This window comes from Panthera pardus, unplaced genomic scaffold (genome assembly GCF_024362965.1).
Source record: "Panthera pardus isolate Hobbes unplaced genomic scaffold, ASM2436296v1 HiC_scaffold_8, whole genome shotgun sequence".
NCBI classification, from domain to species: Eukaryota; Metazoa; Chordata; class Mammalia; order Carnivora; family Felidae; genus Panthera; species Panthera pardus.
In genome coordinates, this window is record NW_026527013.1 from 8,727,888 (window position 1) to 8,744,598 (window position 16,711).

The 16,711-nt window shown below is 58.3% G+C and overlaps 2 protein-coding genes across 11 annotated transcripts; both read left to right on the forward strand.

Moving 5' to 3' along the window:
• Nucleotides 1–75: 75 nt before the first annotated feature.
• Nucleotides 76–6,436, forward strand: CCDC159 (coiled-coil domain containing 159). Of its 7 annotated transcripts, none has more exons than XM_053896928.1 (13): nucleotides 76–273; nucleotides 1,708–1,795; nucleotides 1,907–2,130; nucleotides 3,102–3,135; nucleotides 3,440–3,528; nucleotides 3,620–3,701; nucleotides 3,888–4,095; nucleotides 4,726–4,811; nucleotides 4,890–4,966; nucleotides 5,314–5,435; nucleotides 5,664–5,746; nucleotides 6,103–6,216; nucleotides 6,370–6,436. In XM_053896928.1, exons 1-13 carry the CDS (start codon nucleotides 187–189, stop codon nucleotides 6,372–6,374), a joined length of 1,299 nt encoding a protein of 432 aa, XP_053752903.1. In that variant the 5' UTR covers nucleotides 76–186; the 3' UTR covers nucleotides 6,375–6,436. The 7 variants fall into 7 exon arrangements, with proteins under 7 accessions (XP_053752903.1, XP_053752905.1, XP_053752904.1 ...); XM_053896930.1 differs by having other exon boundaries at nucleotides 4,744–4,811; XM_053896929.1 differs by having other exon boundaries at nucleotides 3,900–4,095.
• A 116-nt stretch (nucleotides 6,437–6,552) lies between these two features.
• Nucleotides 6,553–15,140, forward strand: PLPPR2 (phospholipid phosphatase related 2). Of its 4 annotated transcripts, none has more exons than XM_019427651.2 (10): nucleotides 6,553–7,138; nucleotides 8,335–8,455; nucleotides 9,236–9,315; nucleotides 9,986–10,174; nucleotides 10,294–10,429; nucleotides 11,265–11,536; nucleotides 12,468–12,644; nucleotides 13,216–13,338; nucleotides 13,639–13,690; nucleotides 13,824–15,140. In XM_019427651.2, exons 1-10 carry the CDS (start codon nucleotides 6,917–6,919, stop codon nucleotides 14,165–14,167), a joined length of 1,716 nt encoding a protein of 571 aa, XP_019283196.1. In that variant the 5' UTR covers nucleotides 6,553–6,916; the 3' UTR covers nucleotides 14,168–15,140. The 4 variants fall into 4 exon arrangements, with proteins under 4 accessions (XP_019283196.1, XP_019283198.1, XP_019283197.1 ...); XM_019427653.2 differs by having other exon boundaries at nucleotides 13,216–13,322; nucleotides 13,824–13,975; XM_019427652.2 differs by having other exon boundaries at nucleotides 7,028–7,138; nucleotides 9,990–10,174.
• The last annotated feature ends 1,571 nt before the right edge of the window (nucleotides 15,141–16,711 follow it).

Genomic DNA, 16,711 nt, shown 5'->3' on the forward strand with positions numbered 1-16,711 from the left:
CGATTAGCGGAAACCAGCCTGGAATCCCGCCCCGTCGACTAGATTTTATCCAATTACACCGCGGCTCCTAAGATCGGCGGAAGCAGGAAGGCGCCAATGAGGCCTTTGGCTGCATCGGAGGGGGCGGAGCTAAAATGTCAGCCACACCCCTCTCTGTGACTCTACCTTTAGGCTTTGCGCGTTTTAATGCGATGGTGTCCCCACGGGATCAAATTTCAGCGTCACAGCTGGGGACTGGCTTTGCGGTCCCTGAGGGGAGAGCATGAGCAGGTGGTATGTGGTAGGTGGGGGTGGAAGGGGGTAGGGAGCCAGGAGGGCGCAGGATTCTCGGTCCGGAGGGCGGGGCTCAGGCTAATGACCCCGCCCCCTTCCCCCAAGAATTCTCCCGGAGACAGCAGGAGAAACAGATGATGTGGGAGGGGTAGGAGGAAGGTTATGGGGAAGGGAGGGGGGCTCGACTGGGGACCTGCCCGCAGTTGGGGCTCAGAAATGCATCTTTCCTTTTTCCCTTCAAGCCTCCCAGGGCTCCTATGGTTTCCCAGGTTCTCAGCGTGACGTAGGAGGACAGTTGCCCACTACTGTATGTCAGGCACTGGCATAGATTAATTTACTTAATCACAATAACCCAGCAAGGTGGATAGTATGACATCCCATTTTTATAGCTGGGGACGCCGAGGCATGGAGAGAGGTTCAATAACTCCAACATCACACAGCCAGGAAGGGGCAGAGCTAGGATTCGAACCCAGGTCACCCAGCTGGAGAGTCTCCTCGCTTAATCATCATGCTCTGCTGCCTCTGGAAGTGCGGGCCTCCCGAGACAGTGATTCTTGAAGGGGTAGCCTAGAACATTTCGGGCAGAAGAAAAGCTCCTATATCGCAAAATGGGTATAAAGACCCAGTGAGTGCTTATGGTGGTGCCCAGCACTCAGTGCGGTGCTCAGAAAATATGAGCTTAAAAAAAAAAAAAAAAGACTAAGGAAGATTTTACAAAGCAAATGCTGAGTAGAGTTGTGAAGGGCATAGAGGAGTCTTTTAGGAGGACTGGGCCAGAGGAAGGGCACCAGCCAGCCCAGCAAGGGCAGAAGGAAAAGCCCTAGAGTGTGGGCTTTTTGGCTGAATGTGACTCAGGACAGAATGCCTTTCACCTGCGAGTTTTTCCAGGCAGATCTGCCCCAGGTCTCCATCTGTACCAGCCCTGACAACACTGGAATGTTGAACAGGGGGCATGAATGTGAGACCGAGAGTTGTGTTTTTAAACTGCCCTGCTTGGCTTTCAGCGCCTTGCTTGAGCTGCCCTGCTAACCTCCCGCTTCCTCTTGGACCCTACCTTAGCCATCCTGAATTTACCAGCACAGAGCACGCGGTTCCACACCTCCATGCTTTTGGAACACGCTCTTCCCTGCCGGGAATGCCCTTCCTTTAGTGCCCAATGCCAAGATCCTTTTTTGCTTTTAGGCTCTTCCGAGGCCTCACTTTCTCCTGTGGGGGGTCTTCTGGATCCTTCTCACTACCCAGCCAATGCCTGGGGCTGGGATCACCTTCATCCAGCTTCTGCTCCTGCCATAACTGGGAGGCCTTGGGTTCAGGGCTGAGGCCTCTCTGGGGTATTAGGGAAGGTCTGGGGGTGTCAGGACATGGGGGCTGGTCTCAGGGCAGCCCCCTGTCCCCCCTTGTTGAAGCGACCCTCTTCTGGCTGGCCTACCCCAGGACCCTGACTACTCTCTGCCCTGCTCCTCATCTCCCTTGCCCTCCAACGTGTGTGTGCCTGCTAACAGGAAGTGTGACAAGTACTGGGGTTTGTTGAGGCACTTCCCTAGGGCTGGGGAGCTGGGAGGGGCTGGAGGGCTCTGGGTTGGCCCCAGAAAGCCCTCAGCCCCTCATTCTCCCACCCCCACCCTCTGTTCAGACTCTTCCTCAGACAAGACCTTGGACTATACAATTCACTGGTCCAGGACCCCAGAGCCAGAGATCTTGGGGCCAGCTGCTTCTGAGAACACAGTGCGGAGTATAGACTGGAGGCCTGGGAGGGACTCAGGGCCTCAGTTGTGTGGGTCTCCTCTCATCCAGACCCCAGACTCACAGGAGCAGTGTAATGACCAGGACCTGAAGAGGCATCACAGCGTCGCTAAGGTCACCCCCACCCGGGGAAACCCCTCCTGGCCACACCACAGTCTACTGCTCCGGGACTTAGGGAGGGAGCCATGGGGGAGGGGGAGGGGTCCTCCTCAAGATGTGTGTCTTCAGCACCCAGAACAGCACCCGGTGCTCAGCCGGCCCACACTAAAAATGTCTTTTTTTTTTTTTTAATGTTTATTTATTTCTGAGACAGAGAAAGACAGAGGATGAGTGGGGGAGGGGCAGAGAGAGCGGGAGACAATCCGAAGCAGGCTCCAGGCTCTGAGCTGTCAGCACAGAGCCCGACACGGGGCTCGAACTCACAGACCGCGAGATCATGACCCGAGCCAAAGTCGGACCCTCAACCGACTGAGCCACCCAGGCGCCCCAAAAATGTCTTAAATGAGTGGATGAAGGGATGAATGGAAGGGACGCACGATTGTTTCTTTGTGGGGTCTTGTCTGTGATTGTGTCTATGGTGGTGGTTGTGGTCGTGCGTCTGAGATGGAGGCGGGTGGATGCCCTGGGTTTTACCACCTGGCGGGCATGGCTGTGTCCGAGCTTGTGTGGCTGTAGCTGTGTTTCAATGATCGTGCATGGTTGTGCTTCGGGGCTGCTGGAGCTCCCCACAGGCATGGCCTATGTCATTTGCCCCTAAGGAGGAGGGCCATTGCCTGAGCCCAAGCCAGGGACGGGGCTCTGCAGGCGTGTGCTGTCATACAGGGGCAGCCCCCGGGCGTGCGCAAGTAGGGGACAAGCCACACAAGTATACCTCTGACCGTGTGTGGGCCGGTCCGGGGGGGTGGGGGGTGGGGTGGGCGGTGGTGCGCACAGGTGCATAGAGGCAGCTTTGCCTGCACGCAGGGTCCGGGACACCCAGCACTCAGCAGACCCAATTCACGCCCAGCCCCACACACAATGGGTTGGGGTGAGCAAGGAGAAACACAGAGATGAATTTCTACTGCCCTCATGTCCCTGTTTCCTAGAAGCCCTTGGAGGCCAGCTCTCCCAAAGTCAAAGGTGAGAAACCTCCCTCCCAACACGACCGTGTGTGGAAGATCTGCCAGGTCCTACCTCCACCCTCTGCCCTGGCCTGGGAGGAGCCACGCCATTGCTGGCCACTTATCCCTGCCCCAGCATCAGCTGGAGTTTTGCCCCTGACCTTGTCCCGCACGCCTGCCTCTCTACCTCAGCCTCCACAGACCCTAGCTCTTTACTTTGCCCCTGCCCCTCGCTCTCCCCTGAGTTTCTGCTGACCCCTGACCCCACCTTGCCCCCGCCCCCACCCCTCCTGGCCTTGGCTGACTCTTACCTCTGCTCATAGTTAAGTCCACCATGATGATTCCCGACTCCCAGAAGCACCTGCGATGCGAGCTGGAGTCACTCAAGAGCCAGCTACAGGCCCAGACCAAGGTGTGAGCCACCTCTGCCCCGCCCTCAGCAACCTCTGGCCCTGTTCTCCCTCTCCCTGCCCCTGTCCCCAAGCCCCACCTCTTCCTCGCAGGCTTTCGAGTTCCTAAACCACTCCGTGACCATGTTGGAGAAGGAGAGCTGCCTGCAGCAAATCAAGATCCAACAGCTTGAAGGTGAGGACTGGCCAAGGGTCAAAGTCAGGCTGGGGGCTGGTCCTGTTGAGGTCAGCTGGGTTAGCCCAAGGTGAAAGAAGTTGGGCGAGTCTAGGGTCAGGGTCAGGGTCAGGGTCTGGCCGGGGATAGGGCAAGCTGGGTTCAAAGCTGGGCGCAGGCGTGGATGGGGCTCAGTCAAGATCCCAGTCTCATCTGCAGAGGTGCTGAGCCCCATGAGACGCCAGGCAGAGAAGGAGCGACACAGGTGGGGTGCGGAGCAGGGACGGCAGGAGCTGTATGGGGCCCTGGCTCAAGGCCTGCAAGGGCTACAGAGGACCCTGCGTGACGGTGAGGAGGTAGAGAGGGCCCGCACCACTCGCTGTCTGCAGCTGCTGGCCCAGGAGATCCGGGACAGGTGGGCAACGTCAGGAGGGCAGGTGGGAGATGGCTGTGGGGGGAGGCTCAGGGAGAAGGAACCGAAGGTGGGATGAGGCGGGTGGGAGAGGCCTGAGTAAGGGGGACTAGGACTCTGGAAGGCTTGGAGAACAGACGAGGGGATGAGGAGGCAGTGAAGCAATGGGGGGGGGGGAGGGGTGTGTGGGAAGCTGGAGGCCAGAAGGCAGGGAAGACAGGAAGCTGGAGATGGGATGGGGAGAGAGAGCAGGGGATCAGGAAACTGGAGGTGACCTGGGAAACCGGAGGGAGGAGAGGCTGAGGGTATGGGAGTAGAGTATGGGAGGCCAGAGGGGCAGAAGGCGGGAGACGGAGGCCAGGCAGCAAGAGGCTGAGGCAACGGGAGGCCGGAGGTCAGGAGGCGAGGACGAGGGGGAAGGATTGGAGGTGGTGGGGGAGTAGCCGTAGGAGGGGCCAAGTGGGCTGGCAGGTTGCGGGAAGGGGCAGACCGGGGGGGGGGGGGGGGGTGTGGGGGGGTGGTTGACCAGATGGGAACATGGGAGCTGGAGGCTTGAGGAGTCAGGCCGGCAAACGGGAGGGCAGAAGGCCAGGAAATAGGAGGCCGAAGGCTGAGCAGGGACTGTGGGTCTAGGCTGCACTGTCCCCTCAGCAAGAAGTTCCTGTGGGAGGAGCTGGAACTGGTGCGGGAGGAGGTGACCTTCATCTATCAGAAGCTCCGTGAGTGCCCGGAGCCCACAGCCAGGAGGGGGGGTCCTTCTGCAGCTCTGGCCCCCCTGAGTCCCCTCCCCCCCACAGAGGCTCAGGAGGACGAGATCACGGAGAACCTGATGAACATCCAGAAGGTGCAGAAGACACAGGTGAAGTGCCGCAAGGTGAGCAGAGAGGACGGGACCCTGTGGGAGTTGGGGGCAGGGGGAATCTCTGTCGGCCTCCTCCATAGGACTGGGGCTGGAAGGTCTGGGTTCAAATCTCAGCTCTGCCACTTACTGCTCTGTGACTGTGGTCAAACCACTTCATCTCTCTGGGCCTCAGTTTCCCCATCCATATAATGGGCATAACAGTCCCTCCCTACCTGAAGGAGTAGCTGCGTGAACCGAATGTTAAACACTTTGAGGGCAGCCTGACGTGTAACACACAGTGAGCGTTTTTCACCATGGTCGTTGTTAGTATTATTGTACTAACTAACATCCCCCGCCCCCCACCCCCACCTCGGCCCCAGGTCCTGACCAAGATGAAGCAGCAGGGGCATGAGACCTCCGACTGGCCAGAGACTGAGGAGATGCCACCAGGAGGCAGTGGCTCCTGGAGGGGTGACCTCCAAAAGGAGCTGAGTGACATATGGTGACGCCCTGCTCCCACCTAACCTCTGACTCCTTACCCTCACCGCCCCCCCCTGCCCTCCCACCAGTCAGATCAAGCAGCGACCACCAGAACCCGGAACCCACCTGAGTCCAGACGTCCCTCTCCTCCCAGGACTCACCTCTACCCGTGTCCCCACCATGGCCCTCCTGCCCCAGCCCTGAGCAGCCTGGAGTCCGCCAGGGCCCCCACCTCCCCATCTCCCTGCAGGTCCGCCGTGCACTTGCTGCAGAACTCCTTTGATGGCTTCACCATGTCCGCAGGGGGCTCCCCCAGGGACTGGAACCTCAGGGGTGAGGGGGGATGAGATGCCCTCTGGGGCGGGGGGGGGCAGGTGTGGGGGGTTCCTTCTCCAGTTACACACATAGAGGTCACGTTCAGAGGCCGCGTTCAGGGGCCACATCTGTTGGATCTTGTTCTAGGGTCGTATTAAGGATTTCCATCCAGGGGTCACTCAGGGTCGCTGGGATCTTTTTAAAAGATCAGTGGGGTAAAATTCAGGGGTCACTGAGGTCATACTTTGGTATCGCGTTGGCTCACATTCAAGTGGCATAATCAAGGGCCACTGGCCCCTGATCATGATGCCACTCAAGGGTCACATTCAGGGCTCGTGGGTAAAAGGCCAGAATTGCACCTGCCCCTCCTGCAGGCTACAAGGGGCACCGATGCCTGAGCCCTCTGTTCCCCTCCTGGGACTCGGACTCAGACTCAGACCAGAACCCTTCCCAGCCACCGTTCAACAAGAGCCACTCCTTCCCACCTGGTGCGGATCCCCCCTTGCCTCACCCCACCCTTCCCCTCTTGGCCCCCCCTGGAATGGACCCTCCCAGCTCCCAACCGGGGCATCGGCTCCCTGACCTCCAGCCCTGAGGTCCTCTGGGCTAAGCCGGGCCCTGACCCTACTCTCTCTCCACAGCCTGAGCAGCCGGGACTGCTCTCCCTGAAGACCCCTCCAGAGAGAAAATAAACTAGCCAAGACCTTCTTCCACCTGTGGACTTGCTCCTGCTGCTTCCTATGCCTGAGAATGATCCCCCCACCCTCACCCCGGCCGCTTCCCCACCCTAGTTTACTTCCCAGGGTTGGGGGCGGTGTGGAGACCCCAGAGGCTGTTCAGGATATGTAGGCTTAGGGTCAGGGGACAGAGTGAGGCCAGATTTAGTATATAACAAAGTCAGGGGGCAGTCTGTCCAGATAAGAGTGTCCAGACAGGCTCGTTATACTAGCCACCAGAGTTCCTTTCGGCGGGGGCCCAGGCCATCCAGCCTGCTGCCTGTACTGCCCCAAAGGGGAAACTGAGGCACCGGGAGAGGGTCGAGGCCCAGGGTCACCCTCTCACACCCTGCCCTCCTCTTCCCCTCAGCGCCCCCACCACCTAGTTCTCCCTCCACCTGCAGCCTTCATTCCCTCCCGAATTTGTTCTAACGCTCTTGGTCCCCAAGAGCAACGGTGGCCCCGCCCGACCATGCTGATAAGACGCCTCGAGTCCCCGCCTCACAGGGTTATGCAAATGAGGCGCCCGGAGGCCCCGCCCCTCGCCCCTTCGCTGAGTCTGCGCGGCTCGGCGGGGCCGACGGAGTCTCCCATCTCCGCGTCCGCCCGCCGGGCCTGCCGTCCGTCTGTTCGTCCTGCTGCCCGGGTGACTTCTAAGCGGAGCGGGGGCTCAGGCGGTGACAGCCTCCACCCGGTGAGGGAGAGGGGCTTGGGGCGCCCCCTGCTCCCCCCCCGCCCCCCTCTCGCGGGCTTCCGATCCTCGGTCTGTCTGTCTGGCCAAGGTTCAGTTCCTGCGGGTCGGGTCCCCTGTGGGTCCAGCCCAGGGAGGGGGAGGGGAGGCAGTGAGCTGGGGCTCGCAGACCGGGTTCGGGGAGGGGAGCGTGGAGAGGGGACCCCGGACCCGAGAAGCCAAGCGGCGGTGGTGAGGGTGACTGTGATTGTGTGGTTGTCATTATGTATCAGTGTGTGGTTGTGTAACTGCAATTGTGTGGCTTTGGCGATGCCTGTGTGGCGCGCGTGTGACTGTCTCTTGGGGCTGTCGTTGTGTGGCTGTCGTCACGGGGTATCACTCTGAGGGTGTGTGTGGCTGTGTGGTTGTGTGCACATGACTGCCATTGTGTGTCCCTCCCGATGGTGTGGGGGGGGCCCATTTCTATGTTTCAGTGTGGCGGTGATCACGCGCCTCTCTTGTGTGGCTCGGCGTGCAAATCCGTGTCACGGTCCATATATGTGCCCTTGTGTAGCCGTGTGGCTGAGCTGGTGGATGACATCGTCTCCTATGAGTGTCCGCGTGGATGAGAGATTGTTAATGTGCGTGGCTGTCATTGAGTGCCTGGCAATTGGGGGCGTGACGCTGTGCCCGGCTGATGACCCCCACTGTGTGCGGTGACTCTTTCGGATGTCGCTCCGAAGTGTGCTGCGAGTATGTCCCTGACGATGGGGGGCGGGGGTGAGCGCTTGTGTGGGGCTGTATGCGGGGCTGCGAAATGTGTGAAGGGCCTCCTCTTGTGTCCCTGAGTCTGTGTGTGTGTGTGTGTGTGGGGGGGATTGTTTGATCTGTGTGGGTGTCTGTGACAGGCCGTGTGCACACTGTGCCGTGTGTGTGAGTGTACCGTTGTGTGCGAGTGGGTGTTGGGCACCTGTCTGAATGAGCAGGCCCGTCTTGTTCACCACAAGCCAAGTGCCTAACACCCGGCAGGCCCTGGATCCCTGTTTGGGGGATGGACAAACGCCGTGCCGTGTGTGTGGTGTTGGCCACGGAGGCTGTGGCCGAGTTGTGTACCCTAGGGATGCCAGCACGTGTGGTTGTGTCTCTGGAAGGGTGAGGGGCCGTGGCCAGGTGCGCATCTGAGATATCTGGTGACCCTTACCCCACATGTCACACTGCAGAGCAAGCTGCGTGGATGGGGCACTGGACCCAGAGTGCCTACCCTCACCTTCCTGGGCCTCAGTTTCCACCTCTGTGCAATGGGGTTGACCATCCCTGTCCTGCTGGCCGCCAGGAGCGGCTGTGAGTCTGTGGGTGTGGCGGAGGCCTGTGGGAAGCCATAGGGCCTTTTCACAGGTGAGGTCAGCCTGGGAGAATGGGTCGAGCAGGTGTGGCTGTGTTGGCCCCTCCGTGCTGGGGACTGAGGTTACATATTGGGGAGAGGGGGCCTGTTGGGAGAAGAGAGCCCCCTCATGATCCAGAGAAGCAGACAGGCTGGGAAGAGGGGGAGAGGGAGAGGCAGCTGGGAGAGAAGGAGGGCCTGGCCATCAGCCCAAACCAGTTAGGCACAGCCCATGGGGACAGGAGAGAGAGGCTCCTATGGGCCATGGGGGAAGGCGTTTAGAGGAGGAGCCTGGTAGGGGTGGGGGCCACGGAGCATGGGGGTCCCTTATAAAGCACACGGAGAAAGAGGATGGGGTCCCCTAAAAACCAGTGGGGGCCTAGATCCCTTCTAAATGGATCCTTCTCTGTGGGGGAGGGGTCCCATTAAGCGGAAGAAGCCTCTTCCAGAGGCCGAGGGGAGGTGACCTACAGGGTAAGGAGGAAGGCCCTCCTGAAAGGCATGGGGTCTGAATCTCCTCTGTGGGCTGTCGGGGGAGACCACTGGAGAACCTCTGGGATCCCTGGCAGAGGCTGACCGCCGGTTGGGTCAGGGGAGGCCGGAGCCTCCGATGGGCAGCGTCCTGGATGTCCAGAGTCTGGGCCAGGAGGCTCAGTGGGTGGGGCCGGGACTCCTTCGTTGTAGTGTTGGGGCCTAAGGGGCCCCGCCCTGGCCGCCCCATTCCCTCCCCACCTCCGCAGGCCCGGCCTTCACCATGGCAGGAGGGAGACCTCAGCTGAAGAGGAGCTTCTCCATCATTCCCTGCTTTGTCTTCGTGGAGGTGAGGAACCCGGGAACTCTCTGCCTGCGCCTGCGTGCCCCCCTGACTCGCTCCCAGACCCTCAGCGGGGAGGAGGTGCGTTCAGGAGCCACACTCCCAGAGTTCGAATCCCGCTCTGTCCGTCCTTCCCGCAGAACCCTGGGTACCTCGCATACCCTGCTCTCGAGCCTCAGTTTCCTTGTCTGTCAAATAGGCACATAGAGTCCCTTTCTCCTAGCGTGGTTATGAAGGTAAAATGTATTATAAGTCACGGATGAGGGTTAGTATGACACCCCCAGCAAGGATTGCGCTATTATCTTCTTCCCTGTTGGTCTGTCCTCCCCCCACCGACTGACCCTTCTCTCTGGTCTGAGCCCTGGCCCAGTCCTCACTCTCGCTCTCCCTAATCTCATCTCCTCTTTCCTTCCCATTCTGAGTCCCTTCTCTTTCTCTTCTACCTTCCCCTCCCCTCCTCTCCCACCTCTCCCACCTTCTGTTTCCATTTTTTGTGTCTGCCAGTCCCTGACCATTCTCCACCTCTCTCTCGCTCTCTCTCACCCTTTTTATCTCTCTCAGTCTTGATCTCTCTGTCTCTCTCCCCCCCCCCCCATCTCTGTCTCTCACCACGGCCCCAGCTTGGACCTGACACTGTCTCTTCTCTCTCTATCTCTCCGCCGTGACTGGGTGGCAGTCAGTGCTTCTGGGCATCGTGGTCCTGCTCGCTTACCGCCTGGAGTTCACGGACACCTTCCCCGTGCACACCCAGGGGTTCTTCTGCTATGACAGTACCTATGCGAAGCCTTACCCGGGGCCTGAGGCTGCCAGCCGAGTGCCTCCTGCTCTCATCTATGCCCTAGTCACTGCTGGGCCCACCCTCACGGTGAGACTGGGGGTAGCCTTGGGCAGGCCCAGGCAGCGGGAGGGCGAGGTGGAGGTGTTGGGGTGGGGGGAGGGTTGGATTTGAAGGCCAGGAAGACCCTGCCTTGATCTTGCCCACAGATCCTGCTGGGGGAGCTGGCGCGTGCCTTTTTCCCCGCGCCACCCTCCGCCGTCCCCATCATCGGGGAGAGCACCATCGTGTCAGGGGCCTGCTGCCGCTTCAGCCCCCCACTGCGGAGGCTGGTCCGCTTCCTGGGTGAGTGACATGGCCGGCCGGTCGGCTGTGCAAAGGAAACATGGGCCAGATTCAGCCATAATAAGAAGTTTGTAGGGCAGAGGGCCTAGAACTCTCATGACGGTGACTTCCTGGAGCAAAAGGGGACTTGGGCTGAGGCCAGGCATGATGGAGGTTCTAGGGACATGGGTGGGGCCTAAGCCAACCATGATGGCAACCGGGAGGGCTCCCAGATTGCTACAGGGAGAATCTCAAGGCCAAAAAGGGGGACACAGGCCCAGCCCAAATACCATCCCACCTTCCACCGCACCCTGAACAGGACGGTGAGATCCCACTGTGCTTTAAGTGCGATCCCAGCCACAAGTGGCAGAGAAATGTAGGAGAGGGGCAGAGCTCATCCCAAACGGTGGCGTCTGTGACAGAAGGCTACAGATACAGCTCTGGCTAATTGTTCGTCTGGGGAAAAAGTGATCGACTCAGTGAGTCCAGGACAGGTGCAGAAAGGCCCAGAAATGCCATCAGGATCGTCCTAGGAGGTTCCAGGCATAGGCCCAATCCTGATGTAATGCTGTTGAGGGGTCCTGGGCCTGGATATATGGGGGTCCCAGGGGCGGACCCCCTCCTGATATGGCAGCAATCCAAGAGAGAGGCAAGATGCTCAGAGTGCCATCAAGGGAAGAGGACCTTGGCCCAGCTGTAATGTGATATGGCTTTAGAGGGATTCTCAGCTGTGCTTTAATGACGGTCACAGCAGCAAGGAGACAGGACGCCCAGATGAGCCATAGGGGCTCGCAGGAGGCGGGCCCCTGGCATCTCAGGGGCCCAGCATGAACCCTGTCTCCCACCCCACCCCCAGGGGTCTACTCCTTCGGCCTCTTCACCACAACCATCTTCGCCAACGCTGGGCAGGTGGTGACCGGAAACCCCACACCGCACTTCCTGTCCGTGTGTCGCCCCAACTACACGGCCCTGGGCTGCCCACCGCCTTCGCCTGACAGGCCGGGGCCCGACCGCTTCGTCACCGACCAGGGTGCCTGTGCCGGCAGCCCCAGCCTGGTGGCCGCTGCGCGCCGTGCCTTCCCCTGCAAGGATGCTGCCCTTTGCGCCTACGCGGTCACCTACACGGCGGTGAGCCCCAAAATAGGGGCACAAAAGTGGGGGGGGGGCGGCCAGTGGGCAGGAGGCCACCCTGGGCTGAAGCCTCTGATTCCTTCCCAGGGTAAGATCATGCCCCGGTGCTGTGACACGGTCCCTAGGGTGGCCCCATCCCTCTGGATGGCCGGTCCCAGAGTCTGAGTTTATTGCTGTGTTCGTGACTGCCCCTTTTGGGTCTGGCCACGCTGCCTGACCCAGGAATGCTGTACTCAAAGGAGGCTGTTGGCTCCGCCCTGCGGGACCAAAACGCTGTTCCTGGAACACTGGACTCCGTTTCCGGGGGCCTAGCCATGTCCCCATGATGCTACAGGTGCTAGATACTGGCTGGGAGACTGGACAGAGGTGCTTTCCACTTGGTCCCCTGGAGCCTTTTTGTCCTTGCCCTTTGTTGATGTGGCCATGTCCCTGACTTGACCCACTGGGATTTCCTTTGTCCCCTGCTTTTCCCTGGTTCGCACCTCCTGTTGCTTTGACTCCTTTTTCTGGTGTTCATGACTAGCTTCTATTCTTGTCAGTGGTCCGGGGCTTTGGGGATTCCACCTCCTGGAGTTCTTGCACCTGCCCCCTGAGCCTTGACTACACCCTTTGGGCCTGAAGCTTTGTGTTAACCTAGCAAGCGTCTTCCCCTGTCTTTGGTCCTGGGGAGACCTGGGCCCCAGACTCTGTCCTCTGCTCTTTGGTGCCCTGGCCACTCCCCCATCCCTGCAAGGGCCCACTGGGAGTTCACGACTCCATTCCCGAACTCCTGTTCCCCTGATTCTGTTCCCTGGAGCCCCTGGCCGCAGCCTCTTGCCCCAACGCCCCGTTCCTAGAGATTCTGGCCACGCCCCCAGCCCGGAATGCCGTATCCGGGTTCGGGTTCGGCAAACTGCACTGTGTCCCCTGACTGGTTCGGCTCCCGCAGATGTACGTGACGCTTGTGTTCCGAGTGAAGGGCTCCCGCCTGGTCAAACCCTCGCTCTGCCTGGCCCTGCTGTGCCCCGCCTTCCTGGTGGGCGTGGTCCGCGTGGCCGAGTACCGCAACCACTGGTCTGACGTGCTGGCCGGCTTCCTGACAGGCGCTGCCATCGCAACCTTCCTGGTGAGCCATCCATCCCGATACGGGAGACCCTCTGTCAGCTCTGACCCAAGAAGCAGGACCACATGATAGTGAAGGGTGTGGCCTCTGTGTGACCTTGGGCAAGTCCCTTACCCTCACCCTGCCTAGATGTTCTTCTCATCTGTGAAATGGGATAACAGGACGAGGGTAAGTAGAGTGAGGTCCTCGCTATGAATGCAGAATTTAAGGGGGCACCAAAACACTCGGTAATCAAGAAAGATAATGTCTTAATGAAATATTTTTAAAAATCACAATTAGTGCAAAAACGCATAATGTCCCAAGCATCGAAAACTTAAAGACAGGATCAGATCCTGTCCTTGCACGACTTAGCTTTATTTGTCTCTCCCTAGTCGTGGCCCTGTGGGATAAATAATAATAGTACCCACCTCTTAGTAAAGTAGAAAGAACAGGGCCTGGCACATAAATGTGCTGCTAAAATGTTAACTGAGGTTAACTGAGCCTCAGTTTCCCGATCTGAAAACTGGGGATGGTATTTACACAATGCCTACAGTATTGGCTTCAGGCTTCGAATGCACCTCTCCCTCTGCCCCAGGTCACCTGCGTTGTACACAACTTCCAGAGCCGGCGGCCCTCTGGCCGAAGGTTCTCCCCCTGGGAAGACCTGGGCCAAGCCCCCACCATGGACAGCCCCCTCGAAAAGTTAAGTGTGGCCCAGGTAAGGGGGGCCGGGGTCTGCTCCCGGCTGGAGAGGGTGGTGGGTGGAGGGGGACCAAGGAGGCAAGGAATTCGGGCAAGAGGTGGGGGTCTCTGGGCCACAGGGAGGTAAAGGGATTGCTCGTCTTTGTGGACCTAGGTCCTGGGGGACAGTCACACAAAATAGAAGAATGTGTCATGGTTAATCTGGAAAACTCTAGTTGTCTTTTCCATTGGGCTCTCTGCCCAAAGAGCCCCTCATGGCTGTGGCCGGCGGGGCCCAGGGGGCCGCTAGCCCCTTCCCTCTGCCTCTTTGTCTCAGGAACCCGAGGCCTGCAGGCCGCATTCGACACCGGCACGGCTCACCCCATCCAGTGAGTGTCGAGGGGGTGGGGGGATAACCGGGGGGACTGCCAGGTCCCAGTCACTGCCACAGAGGTCTCGCCTATGCTCTCGTGGCCCCCTCCCAAGCTTTCTGATCCCCTGACCTCTGACCCTGACCCCCAGAGTCGCAGAACTGTGCCCGCCGTGGCCACCTGATCCCCAGCTGCGTGTCCTCCAGGGCTCCAGCCATGTGTTCGTCGCCCCGTGTGCCCCGCCCTCGATTGAGGTCTGAGCCGACGCCCCTGCCTCTGCCCCTGCCCCTGCCAGCACCAACCCCCAGCCAGGGCCCCTCACCCTCCTCCCCTGGGCCTGGGGGGCCGGGTGGGGGTGGTGGACGTGGTCGGAAGCTGCTTCTGCCCACACCCCTGCTTCGGGACCTGTACACCCTTAGTGGACTCTATCCCTCCCCCTTCCACCGGGACAACTTCAGCCCTTACCTGTTTGCCAGCCGTGACCACCTGTTGTGAAGGCCCCACCACCCACCCAGAATCTTCCAGGTCCCCATTCCTTCCCCGCCACACGTGAGTGTGCGTGTGCCATGTGAGTGCCAAAGCCCCCTGTGCACAAACCAGCCAGGCCTAGGTGTTAGAGGCTGGCTGGAAGGACATTTGGGGGGCCCCTGCCTCTCTTGCCCTCTGGAACATCCAAGTGGGCGTAACTGGGAGGTGGGCCCTTGCCCCCAGGATGGCTCTTTTAGGGCCCAAACCTGACCCCATTGGCCATTGCTGAGCCAATGGGAGTCCCCAGTTCTAAAACTTCTACTCAAAAGGAGTTTACTCCAGCCAATGGAGCCTCCCCTCACGTCTTAGAATCCTCAGGCAAGAGGGTAACTCCAGTTTGTGTTCAGTGTCTGAACAACCAATAGGAGTCCTTGGTTTTCAGAACTTCTAGGATGGGTGGGTATGATTCCAGTCAATGGGGGACCGCCAATGTCTAAGCATGTGCAGAGGAGAGGAGGGAGATGGGGTCATCCTGTGTCATTGGGTCCTCTCTCAGAATCAGAGAGTCCAGCTGGAGAACGGGGGGCAGGCTCCCCCGTGGCAGGGTTCTTGGAGCACCCCTTCCTCTCTCAGCCCCTCCCCCATGTGCAACCTCTCACTCAGTCCCTCCTAACTCCCAACTTACGCAGGGCTTGCCCCAGTTCAGAGGTTTTGGGGTTCAGGGTGCTGTCTCTCCCCTTGTCTGTGCCCAGGTCACCTCAAACCCCTCTGTTATTAGGGCTGTGGGAGGGACTTTTTTTTGCCTTGGAGTCTGTTCCTGTTCTTTACACTGCCCCCCACCCCGGGCTCCAGCCTCATGCAGATGTGCCATCATGGGGGGCATGGGTGGAGCAGAGAGGGCTCCCCTGCCCCAGGCAGCCAAAGGCAGTGGGCAGAGGAGATACTGCCCCCCCTTTCCTGCCCCCACCTTATCTTTAATAAAGACCTGTTTGTAACAGAAGTTTGGCCACCTGCCTTCCTCCTCCCCCAGGTGTTGGGGTGTGGAAGACTTTAATTGTGGGTCTGTAGGTGAGGTTGGGTGAGGGTTTATTGTCACAGTGTATCTGAGAGTGATATGGAAAAGCAGTGTGGGGCCATTGAGCCAGCGGCTTGGGTTTAAATCCTGGCTCAGCATTTCCTGGTCGCGTGACTTCAAGAAAGTTAATTAACCTCTCCGTTCTCTTGTCTCTTCATCTGTCAAACGCAGACAGTGCCACATGTAAGGCACACAAACACATGGTGAGCAGCCTCACACGACCGCCTCCTCCAGGCAGTTGGCCTGTTTTTGACTATGGTCAGGTGCAGAGGACCTGGGGAATAGGGTGAAGGTACTAGGACCCCCATGCCAAAACCTGGCTTCATGGATGAGAGCAAGGGTTCTGACTGTGAGGTTGTGCTGAGACCCAACCCTTGAGGACCCAGTGGAAACCAGGAGGGTAGGAGGGGCATGGAGGCAAGACCTCCCCACAACCCACTGCAGGTCTGAGGGGCTTCAGACAGGCCGTTCGGGCCATGGAGTTATTCCGGAGCCAGGAAAGGGTTATCTGCTTCCCTTCCCCCCTTATTTCATTCATTCATGCATTCACTCACTCATTCACTCATTCATTCAACAAACACTATGGATCAGCTACTGTGTGCCAGGTTCTGTGTAGTTAGGCACAGGGGTTGTAGCAGTGAACAGAAGAGACACAAATTTCTGCCATCAGGAAGCTAATATTCTAATATGTGAGAGACAGACAACAAGATAAATACACTAGACACAGAGTCACAACTCCAAATTTCAAAAATGTCTGAAAACCAAACTTCTTTCATAGCTCATTTGTGGCAAAGCCTGACCTTTACTGACATAAAGTTATTATAGCTTTTATTTACTGAACTTTATGTGAATATTCTTTTTTAAATAAAGTTTATTTATTTATTTTTAAGAGACAGGGAGAGAGAGAATCCCAAGCAGGCTCCATGCTATCAGTGCAGAACCCGATGCGGGGCTTGAACCCATGGACTGTGAGATCATGATCTGAGCCCAAATCGAGAACTGGAGGCTTAATCAGTTGAGTCACACAGGTGCCTTTTGATATGAATATTCTCATGTTTCATTGCAGATAAAGGAAATTGTTTGATTTGGAGATGTTATCCCAGGCCCCACTAGGATGTTATGCAATACATAGTATTTATACCATAGTACCTTTCAAAAAAGATCTGAAGAATTCTGAATCCCAAATTCTAGGATCAAGGATTTAGGTCAGGGTTTGGGATCTCTGATACATTAGATATTGACAAGCGATAGGAGAAAATTCAAGCTAGAGAGGACAATGGACACCTTTGGGATGGGAACAGAGCTTGCAATTTAAAGAGGCATAAAGGGGAGCCTGAGTGGCTGAGTTGGATAAGCATCTGACTCTTGACCTCAGCTCAGGTCTTGATCTCAGGGTCATGAGTTCAGGTCCCGTGTTGGTCTCTGCACTGAGCGTGAAGACTACTTAAAAAATAAATAAATAAAATATAGATAGGTGGGTAGATATAAAGAGTTCA

What these genes read in the sequence shown, in the direction of transcription:
- PLPPR2 (XM_019427651.2), top strand. Translation starts at nt 6,917, where the DNA reads ATGCTGATAAGACGCCTCGAGTCCCCGCCTCACAGGGTTATGCAAATG. An exon ending in GCGGTGACAGCCTCCACCCG is followed by an intron (nt 7,139 to 8,334) that starts GTGAGGGAGAGG and finishes GTCACACTGCAG; the next exon opens with AGCAAGCTGCGTGGATGGGG. An exon ending in GAGGCTGGTCCGCTTCCTGG is followed by an intron (nt 10,430 to 11,264) that starts GTGAGTGACATG and finishes CCCCACCCCCAG; the next exon opens with GGGTCTACTCCTTCGGCCTC.
- CCDC159 (XM_053896928.1), top strand. Translation starts at nt 187, where the DNA reads ATGCGATGGTGTCCCCACGGGATCAAATTTCAGCGTCACAGCTGGGGA. An exon ending in AGCTACAGGCCCAGACCAAG is followed by an intron (nt 3,529 to 3,619) that starts GTGTGAGCCACC and finishes TCTTCCTCGCAG; the next exon opens with GCTTTCGAGTTCCTAAACCA. An exon ending in CACAGGTGAAGTGCCGCAAG is followed by an intron (nt 4,967 to 5,313) that starts GTGAGCAGAGAG and finishes CCTCGGCCCCAG; the next exon opens with GTCCTGACCAAGATGAAGCA.